The sequence below is a fragment of the Phyllopteryx taeniolatus genome, chromosome 18, assembly GCF_024500385.1.
Source record: "Phyllopteryx taeniolatus isolate TA_2022b chromosome 18, UOR_Ptae_1.2, whole genome shotgun sequence".
Taxonomy (NCBI): domain Eukaryota; kingdom Metazoa; phylum Chordata; class Actinopteri; order Syngnathiformes; family Syngnathidae; genus Phyllopteryx; species Phyllopteryx taeniolatus.
This window is the reverse complement of record NC_084519.1, coordinates 18204873-18228182: the sequence shown is the minus strand read 5'-3', so window position 1 is coordinate 18228182 and position 23310 is coordinate 18204873. Positions and strand designations below refer to the sequence as shown.

The 23310-nt window shown below is 45.1% G+C and overlaps 2 protein-coding genes across 8 annotated transcripts; both read left to right on the top strand.

Moving 5' to 3' along the window:
• Positions 1-44: 44 nt before the first annotated feature.
• Positions 45-6958, top strand: fdft1 (farnesyl-diphosphate farnesyltransferase 1). Of its 4 annotated transcripts, XM_061754523.1 has the most exons (8): positions 45-1070; positions 2462-2559; positions 3149-3332; positions 3483-3611; positions 3879-4070; positions 4240-4416; positions 4847-4999; positions 5613-6958. In XM_061754523.1, exons 1-8 carry the CDS (start codon positions 972-974, stop codon positions 5826-5828), a joined length of 1248 nt encoding a protein of 415 aa, XP_061610507.1. In that variant the 5' UTR covers positions 45-971; the 3' UTR covers positions 5829-6958. The 4 variants fall into 4 exon arrangements, with proteins under 4 accessions (XP_061610507.1, XP_061610505.1, XP_061610506.1 ...); XM_061754521.1 differs by having other exon boundaries at positions 3149-3611; XM_061754522.1 differs by lacking the exon at positions 45-1070 and having other exon boundaries at positions 2117-2559.
• Positions 6959-9803: 2845 nt separating this feature from the next.
• Positions 9804-22068, top strand: prkg3 (protein kinase cGMP-dependent 3). 4 transcript variants are annotated; one of them, XM_061754513.1, is made up of 22 exons: positions 9837-10255; positions 12168-12257; positions 13064-13126; positions 13194-13320; positions 13400-13566; positions 14033-14146; positions 14620-14725; positions 14807-14870; positions 15612-15689; positions 15790-15878; positions 16692-16757; positions 17435-17482; positions 17571-17612; positions 17688-17799; positions 17886-18022; positions 18499-18588; positions 18660-18801; positions 18882-19045; positions 20166-20282; positions 20364-20426; positions 21261-21336; positions 21441-22068. In XM_061754513.1, the coding sequence occupies exons 2-22, from the start codon at positions 12170-12172 to the stop codon at positions 21525-21527; spliced, it is 2040 nt and encodes a 679-aa protein (XP_061610497.1). In that variant the 5' UTR covers positions 9837-10255; positions 12168-12169; the 3' UTR covers positions 21528-22068. The 4 variants fall into 4 exon arrangements, with proteins under 4 accessions (XP_061610498.1, XP_061610499.1, XP_061610497.1 ...); XM_061754514.1 differs by lacking the exon at positions 17886-18022 and having other exon boundaries at positions 9804-10255; positions 17688-17858; XM_061754516.1 differs by lacking the exon at positions 12168-12257 and having other exon boundaries at positions 9850-10255.
• The last annotated feature ends 1242 nt before the right edge of the window (positions 22069-23310 follow it).

The following is a 23310-nucleotide window of genomic DNA, read 5'->3' as shown; positions in this document are numbered from 1 at the left end:
TCACAATTGCTTTTGGAAATATCCGTGACTACAATGATGGTTACATTTGAAAAACGGCTGCAAAATCATTTCTTCCTAAAGCCTACGCTCGTGATTGGCTCTCTCTGGTCACGTGCCATTCTGTGTAGTCTCAAACGTGACACATTTTTCCAAATATGACCTCGAAGCGCCACCTTGTGGTGCAGTCTAATAATGAGTTGTTAAGAAGCTATCTGTGGTTGGAATCCACCTTTTTAGAGGAAACATACTCTCGATGCATTTGTCAAAATTGAAAAGTCAAAATGTCATCAAAAGGAATCAGTTCTAATACTTTGAGAACATAGTTAGAAAATAGTTACAAAATTGTTATATTTTCAACTGGGTAACTTTGTTTTTTGCAACCAAAACTTTGTCTTCTTCCCAACACTGACCTTGTTGATCCACTTGTTACATTTTTATTCGGTTGTGTGATTTTTGTTTGTTTGTTTGTTTGTTTTTTTATCTTGGTTAAGTCAAGTTTGGCAAACTGCTTTATATTGTGCTATTGTACCTAATGGCAAAAAAAAGGGGCGTTCCTCTTACAGGTGGACCAATCACAGCCATGTGTTCACGTTTCTGTATATTTGCATGTATTGAAACGAGCCTCGTGAGTTGCCAGGCAGAATTACACCTGGGACGCTGCGAGAAGAAAGAGCCAATGAAAAGCCGAGTTGCGGTGACGCAGAGGGAGGCGGGACATCACACCAGCGGCTCGGCTCGTTCATTGGCCACTACCCGCTGAGCCCATGCGACGCCAGCCAATCGGAGGCCGTGATTCGATCTGGCCTGAGCCGGGAGACTGAAAGTCCGACCGTCCTGCGCGGCGCCGGCTTCTCTTATATAGATAGCGTCGTGCATCTTTTGGGTTCCCCCCCCCCCCCCCGTTCTTGTCGTGGATGGCGAGCGTCCTCGCGTATCTTTTCACGCTTCCTGGTGTCCGATAAAGAGTCGTCATGGACGTCCTGAAGTCTCTGGGCCACCCGGAGGAAATCTACAACCTGTTGAAATTTAAAATGGGAGGCTGCCGAGCCGTCATGCCCAAATTGGATTACGTGAGTACAAACGGATAAACACGTCACGTCCGTGCAGAGAGAGAATGGAGGATTCTTATTTTGTGCACGAGGTCGGTTGATATGTGATGGAACGGTTTTGACGTCAATGTGACCCCGACGGTATCAAAACGAACGATTCCAAACCTTGCATTTCATATCAATAAATAATCCTGAATTTAATGGAAAGGGCTTCCCTGCCGAAGTAGCCACAGCTTTGTGCTCTTACACTTGTCCGCCACCAGATGTCGACAGGAACCATATAAAGGTCCACCTGCAGACAACATTTCGACGTTCAGTACGTTCGATTTGGAACATGTTACCGGTGATGCAAAACTACTAGTGGGCATATTTGGTGCCGCTAGTAGGATCCAGGAGGCGACTAGTGCGTGACACATGCCTGCTAGTGTTACTAGTTCAGCACAGTAGTTTACTAGTTAGGTTGAGTGAATACTAGTTGGCCAAAAGAGGCACTAGTAGTACAAATGGTGCTCGTTGCGCCCTAGTCGTTCTTCAAGTGCAGTGATTCTCAAGCGGGGACTTCCTTTAGTAGTGCTACACGAAAGAATCTGAATTAAATCCAAATAAATGAATGAATATATTTTATATATGATATTTTATACTTTAATATACTACATCCATGTTAGAGAGTCGAAATAGTCAAAATAGGGGACCTTTAAATATTGTTGGCGTCAGGTCAAAACCACCTATGTCCAAAATTGTTTTTTGGGAGATTCTAGGTTTCTGGGGAATAAAACCTCAGCCATGTGTGTTTTTTTATTTTTTTAAATGAACACCTAGGCCTACTACACCACTGTACTTTTTAATGTTGGACATTGTGGTGGTACTTGTAGAGATGAATAAGTATTTCTTTAGGTGGTACTCGGTGTAATTTGTTCGAGAAGCAGCTGTGCTCGTGCACCAAATTGTCTTCCTCGCGAGGACAAAGTGCGACCACTTTGCCACATTCAATATGGCGGCGACGTGGCCGCACGCCGCGTTCTCTTCCTCTAAATCTACGCCGCTCGCGGCTCGCTGGCGGAGGAAGGCGGGGCTCTGTTTTTGCCCCCTCGGAGGTCAGCTCCCGCCTCGCTGGCGAAGGAAGGCGGGGCTCTGTTTTTGCCCCCTCGGAGGTCAGCTCCCGCGGCTCGTCGCTCGTCCGTTCGTCGCTCCACGGAGCGCGCATGGCCGCTGGCGCGTGCTGCAAGTGTCCCATCTCGCTGGCCGCGTTCAAGCGCTCCCTGTCGGTGGCCGCCTGTCCCCGCTCTCTGCTGTCTGGCCGGAGGCTCGGCGAGCGCGGCCTGCGGGAGGCCGTCGCCCGGCCGTCCGTGGCCGCGAGGGCGGCGGGGGCGGGCGGCGGTCGTCACGCGGCCTCGTGTTGTGTGTCGTGCCAGGAGTCCATGAGCCAGAGCCTGCGGACGTGTTACGTGTACCTGAACCAGACCAGCAGGAGCTTCGCGGCCGTCATTCAGGCCCTGGACGGCGAGCTCAGGTGAGTCGACCGGACGGACGCGGGGGCGACATTTTGCGTGCAGAACACAGAACACGCAGCGACGGCCGCGCTAACATTCTCCACTTCGCGTCGGCTAATGTTAGCCTCCACTGTTTCCGATCATAACATTGTTAGCGTCGCAGGGCACCCAAACCCGCAAAGGCGCATTCCCGTCGCCACAACTGGAGAAACCCAAACCGAACCCAAAACGCGCTTCAAACTCACCTTTGGATATCCGCAGTTAACGTTGTACATTTCCCTAATTACATTCTGATTAGTTAGCATTTTTTTAAAGGTCACTGTGAGTAGTCCAAAAGACACATGGACATATCTTTTATCCGGTTTTCCCAAAACCGCGTCATTCTTCCAAAAGGTCAACCAATTCCAAACACGCACATTTGAGTTGCAGCGATCCACATGTGAAGGCACTAAATACATATCCGTTTTCGATTCAATGCCCTGAGAATGAAACGAACGAAAGTTTTCTGCACCTCACTTGTAGATCCCCGCAACGCTCCTTCTCGATATCTCCAATTTCACAATCTGAGCTTTCCGACCCTCGCTCTTTTCTCGGCCGCTCTTATTTTAGACACGCCGTGTGCATTTTCTACTTGGTGTTGCGGGCGCTGGACACGGTGGAGGACGACATGAGCATCCCGCTGGACACGAAGGTCCCCATGCTGCACGATTTCCACACCTACCTGTACCAGGACGCCTGGAGCTTCAGCGAGAGCCGCGAGAAGGACCGGCAGGTTCTGGAGGACTTCCCCACGGTCCGATGTTTATTTCTTTCTTTTTCCAAATGCGTGGAAATAAAAAGCTCGATGGAGTCATTTAACAAGAAGTTTATGGTTGTGCTTTGCAGCAGTATGAACTCATATTCAGAGCTTTTTTGTCACATTTTGGTTGACACCAATCCACAGATATCTTTGGAATTCCGAAATCTGGCTCAAGAGTACCGGGAGGTGATCTCGGACATCTGCCGCCGGATGGGAGTCGGAATGGCCGAATTCCTGGAGAAGAAAGTGGGATCCATGAAGGAGTGGGACAAGGTCAACCTCCTTCATTTGTTTCTGAAATGCATTATTCACGCTTGAAAAAGTGCAAAAACGATGTAGTACGCAGTTGCGGACGTGCCGCCGCCGCCGCCACAGAAAAAAACATTTCCGTGATTTTCAAACCTCGTTTTAGATACTCGGTGATTTGCTTTCGTCGCTTGTTAACAAAAGTTTTCCCGGTGGTGTGTCAAATTTGGAAGACGGCCAGTGTGTCTTTCGCCTCTTTACGTCTCGCGCGGTATTTGTCGCTCCTCCGTGCAGTACTGCCACTACGCGGCGGGGCTGGTGGGCGTCGGCCTGTCTCGCCTGTTCTCGGCGTCGCGGCTGGAGGACCCCGAGGTGGGCCGGGACGCGGACTTGGCCGACTCCATGGGCCTGTTCCTCCAGAAGACCAACATCATCCGAGACTATCTGGAGGACACGAAGGAGGGACGCGCCTTCTGGCCGCGAGAGGTGGGAACGCGCGCTCTCGTATGCGTGTCGGTGTTTGTCTTGCGTCACCTTTGGTAATAACAAGCAAGGAACATGAGAAGAACATCTTAAATCTAGTTCTATTTTTTTTACCTCGGCACGGATTGTTGTCCTGCTCATCGAGTTGTTTTGCGCGTTTCACTCGCGCAAGGCGTGGAGCCAGTTCGCGGGCCGTCTGGAGGAGTTCGCGCAGCCCGAGAAGCTGGAATCGGCGCTGTCGTGTCTCAACCTGCTGGTCACGGACGCGCTGCGCCACGTGCCGGACGTCATCGCCTACCTGGCCCGCCTCCGCAACCAGAGCGTCTTCAACTTCTGCGCCATCCCTCAGGTAAGTGCTGACCTGCAACATGCAAAAACAGAAAAGAAAAAGTCCTTGTCCAAACGAAACGCGAGTGTACAAGTGCTGCTGCCGGGAAAAAAGCCAATTTGAGTGGATTTGGGCAGCCCAACTATAATATAATACAATATAATATAATATAATATAATATAATACTGTGCTGTCAAATGAACTATTTTGGTCAATTGGTCAAAATTGGGGAAAGTGTTTGTTGGCAGCATATCCTGACTCATTCAAGAATGATTTGTAATGCAATTCTAATTGATGACGATGATGTTCGCCATTTGCAGTCGCGAATAGCGCCGGTCGGCCGCATGACTTTTTTTTAGAGGTGACCCCCGGTATTGCGGCCATTGCTTCATTCTAGTTCGCATTTTCCCACGTCAACGGCGGCTTTGCTGTGATTCCTTTGTTCGAGCAGGTGATGGCGATAGCGACGCTGTCCTCGTGCTACAACAACCCGCTGGTGTTCCAGGGCGTGGTGAAGATCCGCAAGGGGCAGGCGGTCACGCTCATGATGGAGGCCACCGACATGCCCGCCGTGCAGAACATCATCAGCCAGTACAGCCAAGAGGTGGGCAGCGTTTCTCACTTCTCCTCACGCGGGTCGCGGGCGCGCTGGCGCCTATCCCGGCTATCTTCGGGCGGGGGGGGCGGGGTACAACCCCGAATTGGCCGCCAGCCAATCGCAGGGCACATAGAAACAAACAACCATTCGCACTCACATTCACACCTACGGGCAATTTAAGAGTCCTCAATCAATTTCATGATGTCCAAATATAGCAAATTTCATATGTTTTTTCACAAATCAATACTATTGTCTATCCCCACACAGTTGGGTATCTTACGCATTACTAACCAATTGAAAGAGTTGAAAGTAGCTTAAGAACAGTTGAAGAACAAATCTATGAATATTCTTATATTGAATCAGTGACAGTCAAAAGACATTTTTTGGCATATTAAATTTTTGGGGGTAGTGTTGTATTACTGTTAGTGCGCAATGGTCTAGAATAGCAAATATGAGGGCTAAAACCAACTTGAACAATGTGGCGTGCGTGTATGCTAAGAGAAATCTGGTGAAAAATCTACAAAGGATTTTGGACTCGCTTCCTTCCCACCACTGATTCGACCGATGTCACCATGTTGGCCAAACGCTAACTTTTAACCGTCAGCGGTTTTCCTTCCAGATGGCGCACAAGGTGTCGCCGGCCGACCCGTCGCGGGCCGAGACCCTGCGCGTGCTGGCGCTGATCCGGGAGAAGTCTCGGCCGTCCGGCCCGCCCGTCAGGAACCGCCGCCTGTCGCCCGTCTACCTGTCGGCCGCCATGCTGCTGGCCGCCGTCAGCTGGCAGTACCTCGGCGCCACGGCGGCGCAGGGTGCCGCCGACGTGCACGGACAGTAAACAAAAGAACAAAAGGACTCGTGACGGCCCCTGGGATTCTGGGATTCGCTTCTCCAGCGGATGGACACGCTGCAAATAAGCGCTAGTAGCGGGTGGTATGGGAGGCCGTTTGAGCCACGCCTAAAAAAGAGTCAGGAAAGCTGTACCGTTCAAAATCAGTTCATGCTACACCTCCACAATTCAGTGCTACATAGTTCTCAGCAATTCTCTTCAAATGTTTGTAATGTATAGAGAAACAAATGACACTTCACAGGGTCTCAGGATAAGACGGAAGTGGCACTAGTAGCGGGGGAAAAAACTTTACTAGTAAGACACGGACGGTTGTTCTGGATTGTCTCCGTAGTAAGGACAAAGCGCGTAGCAGCACCGTCAAGGCTGTCGCCGAACCTCTCCGGCCGCTCGCCGTCGCGTCGGAACCCGTTTTCCACGCACTTTGGCATTCGCCGGCATCTCGGACTCGCAGTTTTTATGGTTCGCTTGCTCTTTGGCCTTTTGGGGTGTTGAAAACTCCCGCATCCTGGTGAAAGGGCAAATATTTTACAGCTCCCCAAAACTCACTCAGTCCAATTCCAGGGCTCGTACGAGGGAAAAACCGAGCCCCCGACGGCAGTTTTATCGAGGGACACGACGACGTCGATCGTAACGGGACGCACGGGGAAGTCTCAAGGACCCGTGGCCGACGTTGGACAGGAAGCCGCCATTTTGGGGCAAAATGTACTTTGACAAATTCATTTGGAAGATCGGCCATGAAAAAGCGCAGCTTCAGTGCGGGGATTGGATTTCCGTCGGCTTGAATATCCCCGTGGAAGATTTCGGGCTCTCCAAACAATTTGAATTTTGTTTGGCGTTCTCTTATCAACTCTTCTTTTGCTCAAATTAGGTACGCATGTAACCGTTAAGAATAACCCAAAGCCTGTAGAAATATAATGTTTATCATTCTGAGGTGTTTTATACTTACAAAGGGAAATGTTTGAATCGTGAGGCCGCTCGCGAAGTGTCCTTTTTAAAGAACTTTGGCCAGCACAAAGACACCAAAGCTAAAAAGCTATACCGACATTTCTGTGTCGTGCGATCGTCGTTAGACGTGTGTATGTGCATATCGGAGCAAATAAAAGAAGCTGGAAAGGAAATGAGCAATGTGCGGTGATTTTGGCAACGAGCAGATTGCGTTCGAGGGTGTACGTTCTTTTCGCAGCAATTCGAGCCTTGCGCGACCTGAGAATTTGACAGCATCACCGATTTATCGACAGCGCGTGACAAACTAGTCATGAAAGCGCCGTGTGACCTGCGTGATGTGCCACTTGCAAAAATGACGACAACCAGTTTCTTTCTTTCTTTTTTGGCTAACACAGCCGCGTAGGGAATCGAGTGTGATTATTTGCTAAAAACAAACAAAGTTTGAACAGGAACGTTCTGCCGTTTGAATGACTTGCGGTGGGAGGAAAAAGTACGCGACGCCTTTGGAACGTCATAAAATGTGGTCCGACCTTCATCCGAGTCACGAGGAGAAACAGAGTCCGCTTAAACTCGTAGCACACAAACGATTTTGTTTTCAATTCTTTTTCATTGAACATAAACATTGAAAGATTCACAGGGCAGGAGGAAAAGTGATCCTCCAGGCTACGGATCCCGGTTGAAATAATGTATAGTTAATTCCAGATTTGAAAAATAATAATAGGAATTCCAGTGGTCTGCATAACAAAAAAAACATAAAAAATCATTAAATTAAAAAAATAATAATTTGGGTTGATCCAAGTGTAACTTCCCAACTTTACCACTAGAGGGTGCAATTACATCTCGGGTGTGCCTTCATCATCACGTGTATTCAAATGGGCTGAAGAAGTCCATCCGGAAGTGGGGCTGCATTGTGGTTGGCTACGTCAAGGCAACGTCACGACATGCGCGCTCAGTTTTCAGCTTCCGGATTTCCTGTTTGCGCAAGTGGGACCTACTGTCAATTCAACGACTTTGTAAAAAATGCCACTGCATGCACTTTGACTTGCACTATACTAAGAATAAAGTCAGAATTTCAAGATTTAAAAAAAAAAAAAAAAAGCAAACATTTTCTAAGTTGCAATATTGTGAGAGTAAAGTTCAAGTTTATCATGGAAGAATAGTTTTGATTTTTATAAGAATACAGTTAGCATTTGTAATATAAGAATAAAGTTGTAATGAGGAAAAAAATCGTAATATTACAGGAATAAAGTTGCGGTTTTGCGAAAAAAAATGTCAACATTACAAGATGAGGGGTATAATATGACAAAGAAAGATGTCCTTTTAAGAGAAATTTTATTTTACAAGAATAAAGTTAGGATAATATGAGGAAAAAATACATTTTATAGGGATTAAGTTTTAAGAGAAAGTTGTAATCTTAGAATAAAAGAATAAAAGTTTCTTTTTTTTGCATAAAAAAATGAGTTTGATCCTGTTGTCAGAGCGGAAGATGACCCAAAATGCCTTTTTCGTGTCTGTATGCATTGAAAAGTGCGCGTGAGGGTCAGCGGTGTCGCTGATTAACCACGACGAGCGATCAATAATTAACCTGAAGCGGCAATAAAAGGCTCACGCCCTCTGTCGCAACGCAAACCTTTTTGCCTCATTCAGATACTTTTGACCACTGTGGAGCCTGCAAAAAAAAAAAAAAAGGAACTAAAAATAGTGCAGAAGCAGTAGTGTTGCGTTCAAGGAGCTTTTTAGCGTGGGGAAAACCAGCATAAATATGCTTTAAAGCTGTTTCGCCATTTATTCGATATCCTTGATATCCAGTTTATGGGCGTACGAGTCAGCCGAAAAATGGCACTAGTTGCGGGAAATAAGGTTACTAGTAAGGCACAGTTGTTCTACTAATGCGTTGAATCGTCTTACTAGCGAGGACGACGACTGTTCTCTCAACTCCACCTGATTTTATTTTTTTCCAGCAATTTAACAACAACTGCAGCTGAAACAAAGTGCTGTACTTAAATCACAATTGGACAGAAGACAATTAAATGTGACACAATTAAGATGAATAAAATAGTAACAAAGTTCGAATGAAATGAAAGCAAAAGGAATAGCACAATCTTTAAACGAACTCGAAAGTGCCATCCAGTGGGGGGAGGCCAGAAAAAGATACAACACAGAGGGTACGGGAAGTATAGACAGAAAAAAAACATCATTGTTGACATTTTTGCAGATTTATTAAAAAAGAAAAACGGAAATATTACACAGCCATAAGTATTCAGACCCTCTGCTGTGACACTCATATATTGAACTCGGGCGATGTCCATTTCTTCTGATCATCCTTGAGATGTTCTCCACCTTCATTGGAGTCCAGCTGTGTTTGATGATACTGATTGGACTTGATTAGGAAAGCCACACCCCTGTCTGTCTATAGAAGACCTTACAGCTCACAGTGCATGTCAGAGCAAATGAGAGTCATGAGGTCAAAGGGAACTGCCTGAAGAGCTCAGAGACAGAATTGTGGCAAGGCACAGATCTGGCCAAGGTTACAAAAAAGGTTGTGGTGCACCGGGGGAGAAGAGCCTTGGTGAGAGAGGGAAAGAAGAACCCAAAGATCACTGTGCCTGAGCTCCAGAGATAGGAGAAAGTTCTAGAAAGTCAAGCATCACTGCAGCCCTCCACCAGTCGGGGCTTTATGGCAGAGTGGCCCGACGGAAGCCTCTCCTCGGTGCGAGACACGTGAAAGCCCGCATGGAGTTTGCTCAAAACTCACCCACTGTATATGCTCCCTCCTTTGTGTTCCAGTTAAAAGGGAACCGACTCCAAAATCTCAAGTATATAACACAAATGCTTTCCGTACGTATCGGCACCTCAATCCGGATTCTCGCCAAAATGTTAACGCGACAGCCAAGTCGACACACTTGCTCGCTGACGCCCACGTCACTCACCGGACCGGACCGGGCCGGGCCGGGCCGGGCCCCGCCTTTTAAAGTCACAAAGACTCAAAAAGGGCGGATTGTGGGGATGGCGACCCCACGTGGCCACTAACAACACCTGCAGCTCACACGCACATTTTGTTGTGGAGTCTTGCGCAATGAATTTTGTTCCGATTAGTCAACGGGCTACTCGGTCAAATAATCGATTCTAAAAAATCTTCCGCTGTCCGCTCGGTTGCTTTTAGAACGCGCTTTTGAACACATCCTTCGTCCATTTTCATAGTCTGTTCTCCACGTCTTCCTCCTCCTCTTCCTCGCTCCGTTTCCCCCACCTGGAGAGGGGGAGGAGCTTCAGGTGTCGCCAGACGAGCTGCCGAGATTGACAGACAGACAGACAGACAGACAGACAGGCAGGCAGGCAGGAAAAAAGCGGAGAAAGAGCAAGAGACAGAAGAAGGGCAGTCGAGAGCGGCAGAGTTGAATCTTTTTTTGGGGCGGGGGGCAAACCGATGCGGCCCGCGTGAGGCCCTCGTCGCACGTACGAGCCTGCAGGTGAGTGGCCGCTTCCTTATCTCACGTGGGGGCGAAGCGTGCGCCGTGTTCAACGAGGCTCCTTCAACGCCTCCTCGCTCCTTTACTTCCTGCTGGCTGGCAATTTGATATATTCCCCAAAAAATCATTCGATTATTCAAAAATGGGGAAAAAAAAAAATAATGTCTCCTTCGGAATGGATCCATTTGTCCTGGTGCGTGTTTAAAATATAACAATTTGAAAAATACAATAAGAAAAATGGAATCAATAGAAGTAAGAAAAGGACAAATAAGGCCAGCACAATAAATGTCAGCCCAATTAAAAAAAAAAAATACATTTTAACATTTGTTTTCTTTAAAGTGCATACATTTTAACTGCTGCATGTTTTGTCATCAAAAATAGAATATATATATATATATATAGACAAAAATTGAAACCAGCATTGAAAGACAATCATAAGAATATATATTTACAAAATTAATAGAAGTTCGTTTTCATGCAAATGAACAAAGTGGATTCTTTTTTCTTTCAAATGGCTCCATTTTACCTGCTGCGTGTTTAGCCATAAAAAAGAAAAGGTGAAAAATGTCCATCATAACCAAAATTTGAATACCATAATAAAACATATACAACCACATTTCATCCTAAGTTTGACCAATTTTTTCTTATTTTCTTTACAATGGGTCAATGTGACCTGCATAAAAGTATGAAATACAATCATCAAATATAATCTAAAAAAATATATATATACATATGGTAAAAAGAAGAATAGGTTTTATTGTTGAAAAAAAGATATATTTGAAAACGATTTTGACATTTTTTCCCCCCAAAAGCAGGTCAATTTGACTCGAAACATAACAGGAGGCTTAATAAATGCTGCTCATTGATATGATGCGGCCAAACGTGATAAAAGTCCTTTTTCCTTTCTCCTTCTTCTGCTTTTTTCCAAGTGGAAATCGCTTCCTCTCCCAATTGCGCTCACGCGCAGCCGTGTGTGAGTGCGGTGACATGTATGCGCTTAATCAAACACCCCGGGGTCAGCGCGACTTGCAGGTGTGCGTCTTGAAAAGTCACGCGCGGCGAATGTTCGTGCAAATGTCCTCCGGCAGCTTTGTGTCTTTCAAAGCGCTTTTGTACTTCGTTTGCCCCGGAGCGAGGCCGGCCCGTTCTCACCTCATCTCGGATGTTCGACCCCCGGAGGGCGAGGCCCTCGTCGCCGTGGCGCCGCCGTTATCGTGCGCGCCCACCGCGTTTGTCTTGCATTCCGCATAGCGGCAACAAATCGGCGAACAATACTAGCTCGCCGTGAACATAATATATTTGGCCTCGTGTATCTAAAACAGCCACATAGGTTTGCCCGAAACGCCACAGATGGGCTAACGGAAGGCGTCGATGTTGCGGTGTTATTAAAAATAGCTCTTTGAACACAAATAGTGCAGCAACACATGTAGACGGACAAGATGGCGACACTCCCGGGAATATGTTCTTTGAATGACGAATGGCTAATATCGCTCCGGTTTACTGAGGAGCTGAGACCGGCGACATGTTCAGCATCGAGCTATGTCTGGATTATGCTGCCCCCAGTTGGCCATGGCAAAAACTGTGGAATTGGTTCCATTCTATCTCGTGGCGTCATTACTGTACGTTTGTATAGATGATCATTGCCACTGGCGCAAAGGAGGTCTCCGTACGCCCGCGTTATCAGGTGATCTTGCGAGCTTTTGACACGCGGCTGACAGGTTTTGCGCCGGCCGCATAAGCCGGCGGAAACGACCAGCCGCCGCGGGCAGGATGCGGCGGCGTTCCCGACGGTGCCCCCCCTGTTGACGGCGGATGGCGAGCGTGCATTATTCAGCGGGGCTCTCGGCGGGCGCCCGCCGCTTGGCCTTCTCCCTCTTTGAAATTGTCGGCCTGCGTTTGACTTCCCGCGCAGGGATGGAGAAGCGATTGGAGGAGCTGAGGCAGCAGCTGGAGAAGCAATGTCTCATCAGCGAGGAGCTGCAGAGGCAAAATCGAGAATTGGGTGCGGTTGCGCAACACTCCTTCGTTCACATTGACATTGTCATTCGAATTTTCATTTGTTTTGGAAAATCTGTTCTCCTCTCTTTGCACTTTCGCATTCTTATTTAGTTAGTTTTATAGTTTTATAAAAAAAAAAAAATATTGTTTGAAATCTTTTGTTTTTCAGAAGTTACCTTTTACCTTTTTTTTTTCTTTTTCAAAATTATTTCATTTTCAAAAAATAGCTTTGTCTGTACAATCATTAATATACTTATTTATATATATATTCAAGAATATTTTGTAGTTTCTAACTTTCATTTTGGGATTTTAAATTGTATATATTTTTTTTATTATATAATCTTTTCATTTGAAAATGTTTTTTTTGGTTTGTTTTTCAAAAATTATAAAAATTTAGAAAAAATTGTACAAAATTGTAAACAAATTTTTTTTGCGCTCATTTTTTTCCAGATGATTTGGATGAATTTGTTCATTTTCACTCTTTTTTAAAATGTTGCTTAAATGTTGAATTTTTCCTTTTTTACTTTTCAAATGTGAAATTGTTGAATGCTTTCTCATGGCCACTTTTTTGTATGATTTCATTTTTTTAATATTCCGATTTGAATCTTTCATTTTCTTTATTCTAGCTGTAACTTTTCAATTTGTCAAATGTTCTCGAGTTTAGTCGTTAATGTAATTTTGAAAAAATGTTTACTGCCATTTTTACTGACTAGTATTTCCCCCAATTTTTGGGGGGGAAAAGTTTCCCATTTCTTTGCCGTATCGATGTGACTTTCCGCAAGTATGCGTTGTGCTGACTTGTCGTCGTAGAGCAACGTCTGCAGGAGAAAGAGAAACTCGTGCGGGAGCTGCAGGCGCAGTACCACGACCTCGGTGAGCGACCGGCGGACTGCGGAATTGAGAGCGCGCCGGCTAACAATTTTTTTCCCAACAATTTCAGAGTTTCCGCCTCCGATCGGGGCCGAGCTCGAACCCGAGTTCCGGAAGAGTCGCGCGGCCGTCGTCGCGCCGGAACCCATCCCCGAGACGCTGGACGTCGGGAAGGCCAGAGTGAAGAAAACCGACGGGTCAGCAGTTTCTTCTGCTATTTCTCGTCCGGGACTATGTTTCTAACGAATTGATCTCGTCGGCTCTCTCCTTTGCCAGCGAGACCAATCTAATCGTCAAAGCCATCCAGAAGAACGACTTCCTGAGCCGGCTGGATGATGAACAAATCGCCATGATGGTGGACCTCCTGGAGACCTTCGACGTCAGCCGCGGCGGCGAGGTCATCAAAGAGGGCTCCGAAGGCAACAGCATGTACATCGTGGCAGGTGTGTCGCACTGCAAAAAAGCATGGCGGGTACCCGCGACTCATTGTGGTGAGCTTTTAGACTTCGCTACTGTAGTTCCAGCTAAACATTGCTCTTTACTTGCATTGCTATTGCGACGAGTGTGCACGTTAGCTATTCGCCAGGCCAAGGTTGCGATGTTGCTTGTGGTCTTATGTCATAAAACTGTCTGTGGGCTTGTGTTTGAAACGGATAAGGTACCCGGTAAGGTTTGTTTACATGAGCCCAATCGACTTTCCGCCACATTTCAATCGGTCGGCCCGTAAAAGCGACTGTTTCAGAGATTTGCAGGTGAGCAATTGCACGACATTGACCTTTGGACAAATTCTCCGATGCGCTGAATCCGCAGAAAACGAAGCGTGATATCGCGAGGGACGGCTTCCGGTAGAGCGCACAACCGCACCGATGACAACGCCGCGTCGTTATTTTTTTTTTCCTCTCCTTCTAGCCGGAGAGCTCATCGTCACCCAAGCGGGCCGCGACCTCCGAACCCTGACCAGGGGCGATGTTTTCGGCGAGTTGGCCATCCTGTACAACTGCAAACGAACAGCCACGGTCAAAGGTCAGCGCTTAAACGCACGGCAGCGTGCCTCAGGATGCTAATCGCTGCAGCAGAAAGTCTCCCTCTCTTCCCTGCTGCGTTTGTTAATAATACAGAGTTATTTATTTGGAATAAGAAGAATAGCGCTCTATAATATTGTACGGTATGACAACTGTATGAATGCGTTGGCTTTTGATGCTGGCTCGGATTGCAGCGTGCCACGTTTTAGACGTTTACTTCGCCATTATTATCGGATCTATGACAACGCATCGTGTTTTTGCCTGCACGGTGCCGGAAAGGAGGCGGACCTATCGTTGTGGCCGGTGTCTTTATTCACACAGCGGACAGGAATGTGAATTATTTAGCGTTCGAGCCTTTGGCGTTCATCTTTATTCAGCTCGTGTCTTTGTTTTCGCCTGAATAAATCAACGCGGAGCGACACGGCCATTAATAAAAGAAGCTAGTTGTTGTTTTTGTTTTTGTTTTGCCCGCAGCGAAGACGGAGGTGCGACTGTGGTGCATGGAGAGACAGACCTACAGGACCATCATCACCAACAAATCCAAGAAGAAACGAGAGCAGCTCCTGGGCTTCTTGAAGACGTGCGCCCGCATTTCCCATCGAGAGCGTCACCTGACACAAAACAAAGCAACTTTTTTTTTTTTTTTTTTTTGCTTTTCAAGGTCTCGGACTCTGAAGGACCTGAATGATGTCCAGTTGTCCAAAATCATTGACTCCATGGAGGAGGTGCGTTAAATACTTCAGATCCATTTTAACACCAGAAAACTGTTTTACTACAGCCTCAGACTTCAAAAACAAAACAAAAAATCAGTAACTTTTTTCCAAATTTCTCATATTTGTTTATTATTGTCATATTGACTTTTATTTCAAAAAATCATTCTAGTTTATTGAATTCAATCGTGTATTTGTTATTCAAAAACAAGTCCTATTTATTTTCATAGTTCCTTTTTGATTTTTTAAAAACTGATTTCCACTTCATGCATTTAATTCTATCGTATATTTATTATTTAGAAAAAGAATGATTATTTGACTATATTTAAATTATTTGCAATCACCTGGTTCTCCTGCTTTTGTGTGCGTTATAAAAAGGTTGATCAAGTTCCCGTGAACTTTTATTGAATACTTATATTTTATTTCATATATTATTTTAAATGATAGAAATATGCATTATTTTCATATTTATTTAATATTTCCTTTTTTTAAATGTACATTTTGCTTTCTGACATTATTCATATTCATTTGTTTTTGTGTTACATGATTATATATGAATACATTTGAACTTCATACATGGTGACATATTATTATTTAGAGTTACATATTTTTGATATATTGATATGAATGTAAATGCCGCGATCCGGTCCGGCCTTCCTCCGAAAGATATGAATATAAATATCAAAGGATTATGGAATTGAATGAAAAGAATGAAGCTTCCGAATAGCTTTGTTGTTTTCCGACCGTCGCGTGCAGGTCAAGTACCAGAACAAAGACGTCATCGTCCGCGAGGGGGCCGAAGCCAACACGTTCTACATCATCCTTAAAGGGGAGGTATCGTGGCCGCGGCGCCATTTTGCTGCATTTAACGTACGGAAACAATCTGCTGTGCCAAGTATATTTTTGCAGGTGTGTGTGTTTTGGCGCCCATCAGGTGTTGGTGACCAAGAGCGTGAACGGCCTCCAGAAGCAAATTCGCCGGATGGGGAAGGGCGAGCATTTCGGGGAGCAGGCCCTCATACGGTAACCGTGGCGACGCCGGGGATATTCGCGCACGACATCGGTGGATGCGCTCTTTCCTCATCATTTTAGCTTGAAGGCCTATTATATTGATTTGGTGTTTTTTTTATTTTTAAATATATATTTGTAATTAACTTTATTATACGTAACATTTTATAGAAACAAACAACCATTCGCACTTACGGGCAATTTAGAGTCTTCAGTCAACCTACCACGCATGTTTTTTTTTTTTTTTTGGGGGGATGGGGGAGAAAAAATTCAATATTCTAAAATATATAATATAGTTTCAAATTGTCCCAAATATATATTCTATACATTCTAAAAATATTGGTATTTAAAATAAAAAAACACATCATATCAATTATATTTCAAAATATATTCATTTTTAAAAATCTTTGCAAAATGTAAATAAATGTAGTTTGTTTTAAAAATAGTTTGAAAAAATTTTATTTCAAAAAGTTTTTCAAAAAGGCCTGTTTTCCACGAATTGCAATGAATCCTTTTTATGTGAAATTTTGGCTCAAACAAAACTCCCCTAGCTCCTTCTTTTGTGTGGATTTGTCAAAACAACAAATAATATGACTAAATGTCTATTAAAGCTACAGTGCCATGACTGTATTTCATCATTTTCTATGATATGAAATATTCACGAGCGTCGTGGTTGCCGCAACATTCTTCGCACTTTAACATTGTCATGGAAACGGAGACAGTGCTGCGCTGCCTGTTGTTCCTACAGTCCATGTTTTGATTTTCCATGTTGCACGAGCCAAACATTTGTGTCATGTAACTTTTTTTTTTTTTTGATGCTGAGCGCAGCGAAGTGTTGCGAACGGCCACCTGCGCAGCCGACGGCCCCGTCACCTGCTTCTCCATCGACAAAGAGTAAGGCCACGTGACAAAATGGGCTCCATTTGGAAATCATTACATCCTTTCAATAAGAGCACCTTCAAGTTTCTCCACCCATGATTTGGCAGCTAGGCCGGGTGAAGATCTGCTGTTTTCAAGCGACATCAGCTCAAAGCCGAACGACAAGCGCCGAGTCCACAGATTAGATAACTGGCACAGAAAGTGCACAACATGCGATGTCACGCGAGAAATCAAAAGACTTCTTGCTGTCCGGGGAAATATTGGCTGACAGGAAAACCGTATCAAACATCATAAGATTGTTTGAAGGCGCAAAACCGGGCCAGGATTGTTTTTATGCCTTAGACGCGGTCCCAGCAGGCCAAAGTTTCGACCCCTTTTAGGCCGCCAAATTGTCAGATGGCCGCTTGCATGTCAAAGGTCACGCCGGGCGTATCTCAAAAGCGACACCCCCGCTGCGCCGGGCGCTCGCCAGAAGCGGACCGGGTCTCCCAAATCGGCAAAGACGCGCAGCGAGCCTTGCACTTGCACGAAAATGAAGGTACGCCAGGTTTTGTGCTGCGTCGTAGATCCGCCTTCGATGAAAATAGAGCCCGATCTGTTTTGTGGAATCCTGTGGAGTGCATTTGGACCTTTCCATCGCATTGCAAATTGCTCGCTTGTCATTTGCTTCTTTCTAACTTCTCTCCTTCGAGGGTGTTTGAGGAGACCATCCCCGTCGAGCACTTGGAGCTATTTGATGAGTACGCACGGCAAAGCACTCCGTTACTTCTTAATCGTCCGTCTCGTTCAGAGCGATGAATGTAACGTCTTGGTCTTCTTCACCGTCAGCTCCAAGATGCTGCAGGAGACGCACGCTCCTGAAAAGTCCAGGTGAGACGCTCGAGGCAAGCAATTTTCGCCGCACAGTCTATTGAAATTGTTGAAAATGTTCTTTGTGTGCGGTAGTCTCAGCTCCACTCTGAGATTGAAGGACCTGGTCCCGGTGTTGTACCAGGAGGGCCGCTTCCAAGGGGACCCGGTCACCCTCGGGGTCGGAGCGTTCGGCCGCGTGCAACTGGTGCCCGCCCGCCCGCCCGCCCGCCGTTCCGTCGCACATATCGTCGTATCGTATTCAAGGTTCGGCTTTTGTTTTGTGTTTCGAAGATGAACGCGTTGAACCACGGCAAGTATTACGCCATGAAGCGAGTGAGCAAGAAGCACATTGTCGGCAAGAGGCAGGAGGAGCACGTGTTGTTTGAGAAGAAGATCCTGAAGGCCATCCAGTGCGACTTTATTGTCAGGTCAATACACGCTCACTTTAAGACCCGAGAATGGGAATTGCTTTCGAAATATGCTGGAAAATAATTGCTGAAAGACTCCGAATTATTGGTACTCCATTGTGGAGATGTAGCGTTGAACTGTTTTGAAAACATTTCATTTTTGCTTGATTTTTTTTGGGGGGGGGGGGCGTGGCTAAAAGAGCGCAGCGCGACGCACTTTGCAGTCCGGCACGAGTCGCCACTCGCCCGCTCTATAAAAACTTGAACGTCTTCGTTTGCATCAATGGCGCAATTACGCCTCCACCCCCTAAAATACTTCTTCCCTCGGATAGTCCGCTGGCATGGCACTTTAGAGCGCCTCGTTGTCCGCTCTGAGTGCGGGTCCGTCACAGAGGAAGTTGGAAGAGCGAGCAGGGGCGAAGAAATCTTTTTAAAAAAGTATGCTGTGTTCAAGTTTGATTGTAAACACAATTAGTATTCAAATTATTTTTTTGCAGGCTTCACGCTACCTTCAAAGACACTCGTTACATCTACATGGTGATGGAGTTCTGCGGCGGCGGCGAGATCTGGACCAAACTCAAAGAAGTGTGAGGACACAGACACCAAATAATAAACGTAGGCATCATTTATGCTTCTTGATGATTCCTTTGCTGCTCAGAGGGCGTTTCGATGAGCAGATGGCCGTCTTCTGCACGGCGTGCGTGGTGGAGGCCTACGCCTACCTCCATAAGAAGAGCATCATGTACAGAGACCTCAAGCCCGAGAACCTCATGCTGGACGCGTGCGGCTACGTCAAACTGGTCCGTTCCGTTCCAGGGAGAGCGTACGCGCCATTTCGGCCCGCGTTCATGTTTCTATTGTTGTCGTTCTTTCCATGCAGGTGGACTTTGGTTTCGCCAGAGAGTTGGTGCGCGGTGAGAAGACGTACTCCTTTGTCGGTACTCCTGAATACATGGCTCCCGAGATCATCAAGAACCAGGGACACGACTTTGCTGTGGACTTCTGGTCGCTTGGCGTCCTGATCTACGAGCTGCTGGTGGGAAGGTATCGTGACAAGAATTGACAGCCACCCCTAAAAGCACTTTGGATTGGCGTGCAAGTGACACAAGACGGTAGCAAAGCACTGACCGCAGAAAGGTCAGAAAGCATCAACAAGCACGTACGCGATCATGAACCCATGTGACGTAAACAAATGCAATTATTCAACGCAAATAAACCGCCTTCACATCAGGCTCATCAATTGTATGAAGCAGCGTGCTAGCACAAAATCACGCACGCTGCCACTTGACATTATTATTCTTATATTATTGCACATTTTTATTTTAGATTTGTTTTATTTTTTACTTTTAAATTAAAAAAAAAACATTTGATAATTTTCTACCTAGAATTCATATATTTATCTACAACAAACTATTATTATTATTATTATTATTATTGTTGTTTTAATCTTTTACATGACTATTTTTACTTTTGATTTATTTTTTCTTTATTTTTAAATGAAAAAGCTTTATTATTGATCATTTAAAAAATTTTTATATTTTTATTTTCTAGCTTGAATTTGTTTTTAACAACTAACATTATGATTATGATTATTATTATTACTATGATACATCCAAATGACAATTATACAGTATTTAATTTTAATATTCTATAATTAACATGATTTAGATAAATCCAACTGATTAAAAAAACAACAATATATATTCGTATGTATATGCATATGTATAAATAACGGAATAATCAATCTTTTTCAACATCCACTTATGTTTCTAAAAAGGGTTCTAGATAGATAATGAATCCAATTATATTATGTTTCTTCGGTGTTGTTTGTATTTTCTTTTTTATGTTCTCGACATGGCGAGAATTGACAAAGTTTAGGTGTAGTGTTTAGGCTGATAACAGCAATAATAATAATAATAATAATACAAATAATAAATGTCAATTATTTATCCAAACACAGTTCACACTGTCCAAAATCCAAGTTGTCGTCGCCCAAAAAAAAATCCCCCCAAAATGTGATGACGCCACCACCAGAAGATGGCAGCACTGGAAATATGTTTTATGAATTTTTGTTTTGTTTTATCTGCAGCTGTAGCTTTGTCGTGTCCGTCTTTGTTTCTCTTTCGGTTCCTACTCGCATCTTTTATTCACGGGAACGATCAAGTCCGCCCTTTTCGAGCTCGGAACCTCAGAAGATTTACTCCAAGATTCTGGACGGGGTGCTGAAGTATCCTCCGTACTTGAGCGAGGCGGCCAAGTCCATCATCAGCAAGCTGTGCAGGCAAGACCGACGTGGAGCCGAGACTATCCACAGAATTTGAAATAAAACACATTATTTACGTGTGCTTTGTCGCTGTCGCAGACCTCGGCCCGGTCAGCGGCTAGGAAACACCAAGAACGGCATTCAAGAAGTCCGACATCACAGGTAACATCCTCACGCGGTTATTATCATTTGGAGGAGAACGATATTTTGCTGCATGCTTTGAATGCAGGGAACAGAAATCCTTTCAAGGGAGAAAATTTAGAGCGCGGCCTTGAGAGAGTGCCAGACAATATAACAATACGCTTATATTCTTTATCCTCTGTGAAGAGCCACTAAAATTCATTCCTTTCTGAGGAGCTGAGATTGTCTCCATGTACAAGTACAGTTATCAGTATCTCTGTATAATACTGCCCCAGGTGGCCAAGATGCAGACTCCAGAAGGAGTAGCACAATATCCACTCAAGTGAAGCGAAGAAATGTGGCAAAAATTCTTTCCTTTCTTTCTATTCTAATTAAAATTGTCATTGTTTTTATTTTTTTTTGTTTTTTTTTATAAAGTACGATATCATCGAATGCTATTTTTCTTTTTTAAAAAACACAATTCAAACATTTTTGTAAAATGTTTCGAGGAGTTGAGAACAGATTGATGGCATTTACTTTCGTTTCAATGGGGAAAGAAAAGTGTGATCACGGAACTAATCAAATTTCGCAGTCAGGGTACCAAAAAAAGGTAAAAAAAAAATAATAATAATAATAAATAAAAGCATAATATGAGAAGACAAAAGTTTTTCAAGAGAGAAAAAAAACTTGAATGGAATTTTCCATTACGTCCATCAAGGCTTTCTTAGATAAGTTTGGTGCAGAAGAACTTTGTCGAAATTCTTCGTGGAAGAAGGCCACGCGTCACAACGATCTAGCCGACGGAACGGCCATCTTTCCCGATCCAGTACGTTTGTCCTCAAAGTTGTTGTTGTTGTTTTTTTTACCCCCCCACAGGTGGTTCAGTAACATGAACTGGCACAAGCTGCGCATGGCACAGCTGGACGCCCCCACCGTGCGCCTCATCCGCAAGGCGAGTCCGTCCGTGAAAGCCGCCTAGAAAAGAGCGGCACGCGCGGTCGTATTCGTCACGGCGCGAGTCCTAAATCTTGTTTTCTTTGTGTTTTTTTTCTTCAGGGCCCGTGCTACATCAATTTCGACCGCTTCCCTCAGGACCAGACGAAGGCGGACGAGGAGTTCTCGGGTTGGGACCGGGACTTCTGAGCCGTCGGGAGGCTGCGGACGTCACCCGGTATTTGATCGTATCCACGTTTGCGCGGGAAATGGCGACCCCTGCATGTTGCGGTGAAGAACACGTAGGAGAACTCCTTAAAATGGATCTAAACAGACTGATGACCGTTGGATTATCTTCTGTTGAAAATGTATTTGTATCATTAATACTTGATATGTGTTCTCCTGGCTGGAGAATTACTGCTCCTACGATATTGCATACAAAAGAGTAAAGTGTGTGCTGCATGCTTTGAATGGGACAAAATAAAATCTAAAAGTCCAAATGATAACTCTTAACATCAAAAAATTCTATATTAGTTATGTTAACATCAATGGACAATAAAAAAAATAGTGGGACATTTATTGTCGCTAGGTAGAAATGTGTCCAAATGTTTAATTTAAGGAATGGAGATGATCATTTCAATTAAAAAGCAAATTGTTCTCTGGCAAATCTGATCTGCATTCCTAATATGTGTTTTGTGTCATGGCTTGCGGTAAAGATAATCTTTAACAATAAAAGTGTTTTTGCTATTTACTTTTTTCGTATATCCACTGGAGAAAATATCACAATCCTTCATTGTATGAATTGACTTTCTCTTTTCCCAATTACTGCCTGAATGTTGTTGTTGTTGTTGTTGTTTTGACATTTTTGTTTGTTGTCCTCTTTTGTGTATTTTCATACGCTTCAGATAATTCGTGAAGGTATTTTAAGAATGCACAAGCCGGTGCAAACTGTAGGCCGGTCCCCAGCCCGGACAAAAACAAACAAATGCCAAACCAATATGAATTCCATACCGGATGGGTCGTGGCCCGGGCCACCGGCGCCGGTGGAAATTCAGCTACTGTGGGTCGAAGTCGAAGAAGAAGAAGAGGTGGAAAGCGGTTCTTCGGCAGAAAGAGAAGAGGAAAGCACAGAGCCGAGTCCACTGAATGTGGGGACTTTGAATGTTGGGACGATGACGGGAAAATGTCGGCAGTTGGTTGACATGATGATGATGAGGAGGAAGGTTGATATATTGTGTGTCCGGGAAGACCAGGTGGAAAGGCAGTAAGCCTAGAAGTTTCGGGGCAGGGTTTCAATGATTTGACCATGGTGTCGACGGGAAGAGAAATGGAGTCGGGGTTATTTTCAAAGAAGAGTTGGCTAAGAATGTCTTGGAGGTGGAAAGAGTATCAGATCGAGTGATGAGGCTGCCACTTGAAATTGAGGGTGTCACGTGTAACGTGATTAGTGGCTATGCCCCACGGGTAGGATGTGACCTAGAGGTCAAAGAGAAATTCTGGAAGGAACTAGACCAAGTAGTGGGCATCCAGGAAAGGAACTTGGAGGGAGAGATGCTGGTAGACTTTGCAAAAAGGATGCAAATGGCTGGAGTGAAGAGTTTTTTCCAGAAGAGGCGGGAACATAGGGTGACCTACAAGAGCGGCGGAAGAAGCACGCAGGTGGATGACATCTTGTGCCGACGATGTCATCTGAAGGAGGTTACCGACTGTAAGGTTGTGGTAGTGGAGCGTGTGGCTAGACAGCAAAGAAGATGACTCTGGTGGTGGGGAGGACGATTAGGAAGACACAGGCAGGCCAGAGAACCATGTGCTGGAAGCTGAGACAGGACCAGTGTTGTGCAGGCTCTCGGTCCAGAAGACTGGACCGCTGCGGCCAAGGTGATCAGAGAGGCAGGCAGGAGACTACTTGGTGTATCTTCTGGCAGGAAAGGAGAGAAGGAGACTTGGTGGAGAAAAGCCACGCAGGCACGGGGAGAACACGCAAACTGCACAC